The sequence below is a fragment of the Chiroxiphia lanceolata genome, chromosome 11 (genome assembly GCF_009829145.1).
Source record: "Chiroxiphia lanceolata isolate bChiLan1 chromosome 11, bChiLan1.pri, whole genome shotgun sequence".
NCBI classification, from domain to species: Eukaryota; Metazoa; Chordata; class Aves; order Passeriformes; family Pipridae; genus Chiroxiphia; species Chiroxiphia lanceolata.
In genome coordinates this window covers 5032830-5043011 of record NC_045647.1, presented here as the reverse complement: position 1 = coordinate 5043011, position 10182 = coordinate 5032830, and the positions used below count along the sequence as shown (strand labels likewise).

The following is a 10182-nucleotide window of genomic DNA, read 5'->3' as shown; positions in this document are numbered from 1 at the left end:
GCCTGTGAGACCCTATGCCAGATGTTCCCAAGGGGAGATGAAGAGCCCTTTGTGCTGGTCCCTTCGAGTACCTGAAGGGAGCCTACAGGAAAGATGGGAGAGGGAGTTTTTACAAGAGCAATGTAGTGACAGGACCAGGGATCCCTCTGTAAAGGGAAATGAGGCAATCTCTGTGTGTGTTTCCCTCCCTTGTGGTCTGTTAGGGACCCGCTGTCCATCCTATTGCTGGAAAGTCAATGCTCTCCCACGCCTTGAGCATCAAACTAAAAGAGAGTAGGTTTAAATTGGATATTAGGAGGAAGTTCTTTGCTGTGAGGGTGGTGAGGCGCTGGAAGAGGTTGCCCAGAGGAGTTATGGATGCCCCATCCTTGGAAGTGTTTAAGGCCGGGCTGGATGGAGATCTCGGTAATCTGGTCTAGTGGGAGGGCGCACCCATGGCAGGGGGTGGAACGAGATGGTCTTTAAAGTCCCTTCCAACCCAAACCATTCTGTCAATCTACGATTGTAGGGGACACCCGCGGCGCTGTGCGGAGGGAGAATCCCGGCCCGCCGCTGCCGGGGGTCTGCGGGACAGCGTGACGTCACGCGCGGCACCTCTGCCGTCAGAGCCGCGTGACGTCACGGCGGGGGCGGAGCGGGCAGGGAGGGGGCGGCAGGTGGCGCCCGGCCGGGATGGGATGGGATGGGATGGGACGGGACGGGAATGGGGCGGGATGGACGGGGCGGGCCGCGCTCCCCGCGCTCCCGGCTGACAGCGGCGGCCCCGGCGCGGCCCTGCCCTCCCGGGCGGCGCGGCGGGAGTTGTAGTGCGCGGCGGGCGGAGGCGGCCGGGCCGGCCCCGGGGCGGACTACAAGTCCCAGGCGGGGCGGGCGGCGGCGCTGTGTGTGAGCGGGGCCGAGCCGAGCGGGGCGGGCGGCGCGGCGGGGCTCGCTCGGCGCCGCGGCCGTAACCTCCCGTCTCTCCCTCTCGCAGCGGCGGCGGCGACGATGCAGGCGGAGTCGGGGATCGTGCCGGACTTCGAGGTGGGCGAGGAGTTCCACGAGGAGCCCAAGACGTACTACGAGCTGAAGAGCCAGCCCCTCAAGAGCAGGTGGGGCGGCGGGGCCGGAGCGGGGCGGCGGGTGCCCGCCGAGCATCCCCGCGGGCGCTGCTGCGCAGCGGGGCGGCCGGGAGCGCTCCTGCCATAATAGCGGCGTTGTTGGCGGAGGGCGGGCCGGGCCCGCGTTATGTAAAGGGCATTGTTGGCCGTGCGGGCCCGGCTGTCCCCGGGGCAGCCCCCGCCGGCCGCACCTGCCCCCGGTGAGCGCCGCGGCCGAGACCCCCCGGGCGGGGCCAGCGCGGAGCTGCGAGGGGGTTGCGAGGGCTTGTGGCATCCGAGGTCGTTCTTGGTGGGCTTTTTTCTTATTTTTTTTCTTCCCCTCCCCTCCTTTTTTTTTTTTTTTCTCCCCCGACTTTGAAAGTAGGTTTGTTACTCGCAATTGCTTGGGGATTGGAAACTTTTGGTAGGTAGGTCACTTTCTTCCTAGAGTGTTTTTCTTTTTTCGCCGAGATAGACCCTGTTTGCTTATCTGGAGCGGCTGCGTCGCGTAGATATGGTCTGTAAAGGGAAATGAGGCGGTTTCTGTGTGTGTTTCTCTCCCTTGTGGGCTGTTAGGGACCCGCTGTCCGTCCTAGTGCTGGAAAAAGAAAGTCAGTGCTCTCCCGCACCCTGAACATCAACCTTGTCAGCGATGGCACGTTTCTCCCTCCTCTTTTTTCATTCAGCGAACCCTCCATTTCACCTCAGTGCTCTCCTCTGCTGAATATAAGGTCATTGCTGCAAGTGTATTGTGTTTGTAATCACGTCTGTTGTTAGTCTGTCTCTGTATTCATATTTTGAACACTGCTCTTTGTACCTCTCTGTGCAATTGAAAAATGAATAAGAAGGTAAATATTGAAAAAAAAATTGTGCTAGAATGGCTTTAGGTTGTACTGTCTGTCAGACTCACTTCAGAGTAAATACATGAATTTTTGATGATCCTCTGAATGTTTCAGAAACACTGAAAGTCTTGTAGTAAAAGACATTAAAAATTCTCTCGCTGTCACAAGGGCTGGGAAATCTGGGGCCACCTCCTGTGGCCTGTCTTCACAGCAACCCTGCCTCACGGTGAACCTATGGTACTGCTGAGGAATGTTGCAGGTAGTGGTGATAAACAGACTAAGGGGCCATCGAACCAAACCAAAGTTGCCAGAACTCCTTTGCTCTGTAAGGTTATGCAGGGAAGTTGCCATTATCAAGGTAATTAGCTGGGGGCCAGGCTAATGTGCAGAGAAGGGTTCATCAACAGTGGTGGGTTCCAGCTGTGATGGAGGCAGCTGGGAGACCCACAGGGCTTCGGGTTCAGTGCCTGGGTTGCCAGTGTAGTGCAGCAGTCACAACAACTGTGCTGTGGTCCAGGAGCCCTGTTTGCACCAGCTGCGGGTTCTAACTGGTGTGCAGGAGTTCTCCCTTTATGGTTGTCCACTTTGTAGTCAGCAGTTTGTCTGTGCTTTCCTGGTGTGAGCAATGGAGCATAGAAAGCAAGTCTGCATTGGAGCTTAGATGGCAGGTCTGCATTTGACCTTGCACAGATGTTGCAACTGCTTTTAATTCCTGTGACTTGGTGCTCTGGGACCTGAATGTATCACTGCGTTGTTCTCTTCTCTCAGAGGGATGTCAATAAACTCTGTAATGAAACACTGGAGTATGTGGCTGTCTTGTAAATGTTGTCACTTCAAATTTCCCTATACTGAATTTCCCTGGTACATCCTTATTTGATACTTCTGCAGAGCCAGCACTGCCCACCCTTTGGGTTTAAAGGGACCCCTGTGTCTGTCATCCTAACAGCCTGCTGGTGCCTCAGGCCAACATCTGTCCTGATGTTGGGTAGGAGAAGTGACCAGCTTGTCCCCCTCTGCCTCGTGTCCCTCCACACGTACCCACTTCTGTGAGAAGAGGGAGCCCTGAGGGTGGAATAACAATCCATGGTTTTTCTGGCAGACAGTGAACTGACATGTTAACCTCAGCATGGAGCCTGCCCAGCTCACGTACAGCTCTTACCTCGAGGTAGAGTCTCAGTTGTCTTCCTGGTCTTGTGGGAGATGAAGATGCAAAGGAGTCAAGGGCCCTGCTGGGTCCGTATAAACCTGTCCCTGCAGCCAGGCTGATAAAGCTTGATGATAACAGGAGGCAGGAGTTGCTCACAAACCTGTTTGCTTCATGATTGTATCTCAGAGGACTTCTGTAGTCCTTCAGCTTTGCTGAGGCCTGAAACCAGTCTGACTGATGATTATCGAGGGTATCCAGCATCACCCTGCTGCTTTCCCTTGTGGATGTAAATCAGGAGTAATTGCAGAGCAGTGAGTGGAATAGCAGCAGGTCAGCGTGGTGTAGTTGTGGGACTGTGGCCGTGGGAATTGCTTTCTTACCCTCTCCACAGCCTGGCTCTGGAAAGGTGGCTGGGGAGCAAGTAAGCCAGAGGCAAGAGCTGATGTTAGGAGCTGAGTCTAAACAGCATTCTGCTCTTTTCCCTGGTGAGAACTGCTGATTTCCTAGCAACATTCAGGGCTTTCTCTGATCTTGTAACTATAAGAGGTGAGAAGCACCCTTGGCTTACCATAGCAGCCGAAATTGTGAATACAGAGGAAATCCATCCCACTTAGAAACAGGTAAGAATGTCAGTGCTTTGAACCAAGAAAAAACATTTTTGTTGCCCAGTTTAACTCAGCCCTGCTGATATTGTTGTCCTTCACTCAGTGAAACTCTCCTATTCGCTTCCTCCCAGATTGCTTGTTTTCCAATACATGACATCCAGTTCAATGTTTCTCCTCTCCAGTGTGCCCTCACAGTTACTCCATCCCTATTTCATAATTCAGGTCTGCAATCCAAAGCCGCAAGGGGTCCAATAATAAAAGGTTTTTGCAGTAAATACTGTACTAACTCGGGCCAAGCCACAATTGAGTGCTAGAGGCCAAGTTAAAATGTAAGCCCAGCAAAAGCTTTAATCACAGGGGATGGAAGGAATACATGGGGCTGAGATAGATCAGTTCCACCCATATTTCCCAAACCCCTACGACTCATCAGAAGTTGGCTCCTTGGGCAAAGCCCTACCTACATTCAAGGGTTCTCTGGAATTTGCCATGGTCGAATCTCTTTGAAAACTGAGATGATGTTTCAGTTGCTTTGGTTTCTCCAGAGTCACTTTTCACTGTGGGAAGAAACTGGACTTTAAGACTAGCCAGTAAGACTAGCCAATGAGATCTGTTTCTTTCCCCTCATATTCATACTTTATTCCTCTCCTGCCACATTCACAAGGGACAATAGTTTTAATCTATAAATACATACACTTAAATATGTATGTGTTTGTGTAATGAAAAAGCAAATAAGATTTCTTTCCTGGTACAAGCAGTGTACAATGAAATCGATGGAGTTTTATTACCAAAAGTAAACACAGATCCTGACATGTCTGCATGCAGTCAGCAGGGTGCTGGAGGCTTAAATTACATCTGTCATGTTGCTAATGTAGATTCTTTAAATCATTTAGCTAACTGTAGTGGTGTTTTGGGTATCAAACTGGTATCTGGAGGTGAAGACTGTACAACCTGCCTCTGCACAGGGCAATCTGAACTAACCCAGGTGCGCCGAACGCAGCAAAAAAAATTCTATATTCAATTGATTTTTCTCTGTATTTTTTTGTTCTCTGCAATGTGTGCCCGCTTGGATTGTCTGTGAGACCTCGCCAGCAAATTACTGTCGATTGTTGTAATTTACTGCCTTGCTCTTAATAAAGCCTGCAGGTAAATTACTGCTATTTGTGCTCTTTTCTGTTGCCTGTATTTTCAGACTGGTTAAAAAGCACCCAAATGATGTAGTTACCAAAGTATTTTTAGTGGAAAAAATACTAGGAAATGCATTTAATTTGCATGATAGTTTTTTAGGCAGCTTATTTTTGTTTTATGAGCAATGGCATTGAGATGTAGAGTTTGTCATTATGAAAGCAGTGATGTCTTTATAAAATTCTCATAATTCCTACTGTCCAAAGGCCTTTTTTTTTTTTTTTTTTTTGCAAACCTTCAATATTTTACTTATATCAGCCAGTACCTCATCTCCATCCATTTAGGATCCTCTATAAAGCAGTCCTTTTTGGTTTTTTTCCTCTTTTCTGGTGCTGTGCTAAACATTGAAGTCTTGATTTAGTTAAAACTTCCCTTTTAATACACAGTGATTGTTGAGGAAATAATAATTTCACCAGAGAGGCACATATTTTTGAAATGCGGGCTTACTCTGGAGCCAAAGAGGATTCTTCTAAAGTGCCTTAGAACCTTAGCCTGCAGATGATCAAATTTAATTTTGTAAATGAACTTTGCAGCGTGATTGAATTTGAACTTGATTACATTAGGCTTAACATTGAGTTTGTGCCTATTGGAGGTAGTCTTTTCATATTACTGCTATTTATGGATCTTATTCAAGTGTTTTATATTCTGGTTGGGTTCTGCAATGCAGTTTGTTCAAGCTACTGCTTATATCTGTTCCAGTTGTGCAAGAAGTGGAAAATATCCTTTATTTAGAACAGGTCACATGTTCTTGCATCCAGGAACCGCGTCTCAGTGTGATTAAAAAAAAAATAAAAATGTATCTTGGAGGAACAGATTTAAAAAGTTCCTGAAATATTTTTCCGTCTGTTACAGAGGAACATTACGTATTTTAAACTGAAAGGTAATAATAGCTGAGCTTAAAGTGCTACGTAGGCTAGCACTGCCTGAATTCAGTGGTAAAAGTCTTAGCCAACGTCAGTGGGAGTAGAGCTAAGCCAAAAGTATGTCTCTGAAATCTCTCCGGTAACATTTTTGTGAGTGAGTCAATAATTCCATGTTTGTTCTGCACCTCAAATTCACTTCACTGGGAAGGAAACCCTCGCCACATCGTTTTGTACTTTTTTATTTCTGAAAACAGTCTTAAAAGAAAAGGCTGCAATTGGAGTGTCTGTTGTATAAACATGTGGAGACAATAAGTGGTATTTCCGTATATTTCTTTACACAGGGAGCTGGTGCTGCTCCATGTCTGTAGCAGAGCATTTTCCATGGTGAGAGATCCGGGGTGACCTTTTCTCTCCTGCAAAACTCTCACTCTGTTATTTGCAATAGGCCTTTGCTATTTAGCAAGGAAACAGAAATAGCCCATGAAATTCAGTTCAGCATTTGCTTTGATACGAACTATTGAGCGTCACCTTTTTGCTTCCCTGGCCTGCTTTCCTCGGGAGGGTTTTGTTTGGCTGCCAAGCTGATCAGAGAGGGCACAGATATTTTGAGGCCGAGCTGGCTGCACTGACTGTGCATCTTTTAGCAAGCACATGTGTTTTCTTTTTATTTATCAGACTGCTGGCTGCGTTAGTTGTGTGTAAGTACATATGCACTCTGCTTGAAATAAATCCATACCTTTCTGGTGAGCAGGAGGCTTCCCTGTCTATTCTGTTATTGATTTACAGAATCCAGGTGATAATTTGAATCAATATATTCTGTCTCTTAAATGGCTGAAAATAAGACTGTGCAGCCCTGTTGATGGATAGCTGGGCTGCCCTTGGTACTGCTCATTTCCCCATGTGTGGTGGAGGTAATTTCACAAGCTGCTGGTCTAGAATTTTTGGGGCTGCTGTGAACTTAGCCATTGTCATTAACAAGTCATTGCAGAGCCTTTTTTGCACTGTGTATGCTTTTATTTGGCACTTAGGGCAATGCACCAGAGGTCCTTCCCAGCATGGTGGTAGGCAGCATGACTAATTCCTGCTGTATGGTTTGGTCAGGATCTAGAAGAAAACTGGGAAGCAGGAGCAGAGGAGACTTGCAGATGTGCTATTTTACAAACAAATTCAGCCTCTTACCACGTTCTGTGATTAAAAGTTTAATGGGAAGAAATCTGTACAACTGCTTAAAAATGAGGGTACAGGAGACACCTATTCTGGCACTTAACTATGCAGTCCTCCTGTTTCTAGATTTGCTTTCCAAAGCAACATACTTTAAGACTTTGAAAATGAAACAGAAGGAGTAATTTTCTGTTTACTTTTCTGCTAAAAAAATTGAAATTGTGTGTTGGCTTTTAATTGTCTTCCGAGAACGATCTGCTCTTTCGGTGTTGAGAACAAAATGAGAGTCCAACTTCCATTAAACTGGTCAGGCTCTTGGCCATTATTGTCTGTCTCGTTCTATTTTGGATTCAAAAAGTTTTTGAAATGTACTGACTGTAATGTTTTTGTTTGCGGAAAAATACACTGTCTTTAGTATATTTTTTTGCTGGAATGAAGACAACATGATTAAGCAGCATGGCATAGCAGATTTTTCTGGACAGTTAACTCTTGCATCACTATCATATCATACTAGAACTGTGATTTTTCTTTTTTTTTTTTTTTTAATTTTTTCTAGTTAAACAGTAACAGCACAACTAGTGGCTTGTTTGTAGTTTTACACTTCATTTCATACTGGGGAAAAAAACAGCACGGGAAAGGGAATATTGTTGCATATTCATGATGTAACAATGCAACTGCTTCATCTGCAACAGCTGTAAAGAACTGATGCTGCTTTGAGTGTCAAGATTGAAATACTGAGGCTCACTGGAACCTAAGTCTTGAAAGATCAAGCCTGTTCTCCAGCCCATGTCCAAGGTAGAAGTTCCATGCTGTTTTCAGTGTTAGGCACCCCAAGGATCTGCTTGCTGTGGGTAGGCACTTGCAGTTTTGGATGCCTTTTGAAAGGCTCTGTCCCAGTGTCTTTGCCCAGAATTTCAGCTTGTGACTTGCTTAGGCCCCAGTCATTGATGTCTGTGGGCTTCACCAGAGAATAAGTGTTTCAGAGAGGTCATAGTAGTGTCCAAGTGCAAGAGGATAGTGTGAGTATCACTGGTACAAGCACAAAAATGGTGAAAATTGCTAAGGAAGGCTTGCAGTACAACTTCTAGCTAATACTTCAACCACTAATAGTGCCTTTGGATCGAGCTCATTTTTTCTGGTAACATCTCTGCTGCAAGGGCTGCTGTAATGTTTGTGTTAGCAGCTTTCTGCCAAGCATGCAAGCCAGGGGCTGGTGGTTTTTAGCTTTTTTTCTTCAGTGGTGATTATGTAGAAACGCTCTGTAGGCTCCCCCCACCCTGACCTGCTACTCGCAGCTGCTGCATGGACTGGACTGGCAGGTTGAAGGGCAAAAATGTGCTCCTGTGATATATAATTACTTCTTCCAGCATGAGCCAACAGAGCTGCTTGCTGTGATGATTGTTACGTATACTGCTATGTAAAACAGAATGCAAGTGTAATGTAGGGTTCGGGCTAGTATTTTAATGTTGTAATTAACAGCCTCTAACAGTAAACAAGTTTTTTTTTTTAAATCAGTTCCCATGAAGATTATTCCTTTACAATGCAGGCAGACGTACATCTGCAGATGTGGAGTTTATGAATTCTGTGTTGCTTGCAGAAATGAGCATTGAGAACAACCAAATGCCTTTTTTTCAGACCCTTTTTCTCTCGCTCTAGAACACCACAGTCACGGTGTCAGGTGGCTGGAGACCAGTCCTGCAGTTGGTATTTCATAGGGACATTACGGCTGAGGGAAACAGCTGCACTGGAGATGATGCAGCTGTTCCCACCTCTGGGAAGAACTGGATTCATCCTTCTTAACCGCTCCCCCAAAAACGGTGATCTAGAGGCACAGGTACGTTGCACCTTCGTTTGTGCTGCTCTTCTGACACAAAGTGGGCACAGACCCACCCGGACCTTCTGTTCAGGCTGGTGTGGCTGGGTGGAGCATGCTGGGGGTCTGCTCTTCTCAGACCATCTTGTGAGACTGATTGTGAAGAGACCACTGAAGTTTTGGAGGGTTGGAAGGACGTTTGTATCTGTTCAAACCTACAAAGGCAATCTTTGCGTGCAAGGATTATGTGCCTGGTTTGGCCTACTGTTACATTAAAGAGTTTATTTGTGGTGAATTCTGAGGAAATTCAGGTGAATATATTAGTATTTTGGGTTCCTGAAAAGATGTTGATCATCTTTGAGGTATTTAGGCACTGGAAGCTTGCCAAGTTTAATGTGTTTAAAGCAGCACTATGATAACATAATATATAGCCTGTAACCCAAATGCCGAGACACTGCTTCTCTTCTTTGCAAGTATGTGACAACACAAACTGCAGAATGAATGGGGGAAACCTCGTAGGGCAGAGACTTTGGGATCTGGAGATCTGAGAAAAGTAGTAGGAAGTGGGAACAACTGGATTGTCCCAAATGAAGGATGCCTGGTAGAATGGAGATGGGAACATTCAATGATTGTTACTAGCCTTACTGCCAGGCATCCTGTTGTAACATGTAAACACATGAAGAAAATAGGAATTAGTGTGATCCTTTCTGGAGGAGAAGCAGCTAACTAGAAAACTTGGGATTGGAGGTAAATCAGTTGGGAACTGTTTCAGGGTGAGAAGATGAGACCAGACTTTGGAAGCTGTCAGATGGGGCGAGATTGGGAATGTGGGCAACGGGGACATGTGGTCCTGGAGCTTAACTGGGAGGTTGGAATAATGTCATAGAGATGGAAAAGGATCATTGAGATATCTGAGTGGGAGAGCCTGGCTGAGCATGCTTTGTGCACATTTACTATTTCCTTTCAGGATTCTTTGGGCTTTATCTAAATAAAGTATTGTATAAAGTATGACTTTGGAAATGCTTTTTCTGGATATGTCTCTGCATGATAATATGCAGCTGTAAAGCCAAATTAGGAATACAAACTCCTTCTATAATGTTTGTGAACTTCAGCCTGGATAAATAACAGTTGCAGCCTGAGAGAATGAAATCAGAATAATATTGACATGTGTACACATGCAGGAGGGAATGATCTTACAGAAAAGCAAAGGGAAAAAACTCCTATGGGCTGTTCATTGAAAGCTGGAAGGAGTTCAGGGGGGTGTGGGTCTCTTGCATTGTGTCCCCTGGGATGCCATTAACTGCTGTGTTTGGGTTTCTGCTCTATCTAGCAGACTTTCTTTTATTTGTACCAAATATTTACAATTCTACCCAAGCTCAGGCAGCTAAAGGCACATCCCAGATGTCAGTCTGTCCAGCGAAGCCACAGGCATGGCTCAGAAGAGTTGCTGAGACCATTTATTTATTTACTGCTGTTGTAACACGAAGGTT

At 46.2% G+C, this 10182-nt stretch overlaps 1 protein-coding gene across 4 annotated transcripts in view; it reads left to right on the top strand.

Moving 5' to 3' along the window:
• Positions 1-870: 870 nt before the first annotated feature.
• Positions 871-10182, top strand: part of MITF (melanocyte inducing transcription factor) — a 102945-nt gene continuing 93633 nt past the window's right edge. Inside the window, exon 1 of one of the 4 annotated variants that reach the window (XM_032698812.1) lies at positions 871-1091. In XM_032698812.1, the coding sequence (XP_032554703.1) occupies positions 988-1091 (104 nt within the window). In that variant the 5' untranslated portion in view covers positions 871-987. Of the gene's footprint in view, positions 1092-8560; positions 8714-10182 lie in introns of those variants that run through there. The other 3 variants (XM_032698815.1, XM_032698813.1, XM_032698814.1) reach the window with 3 other exon arrangements.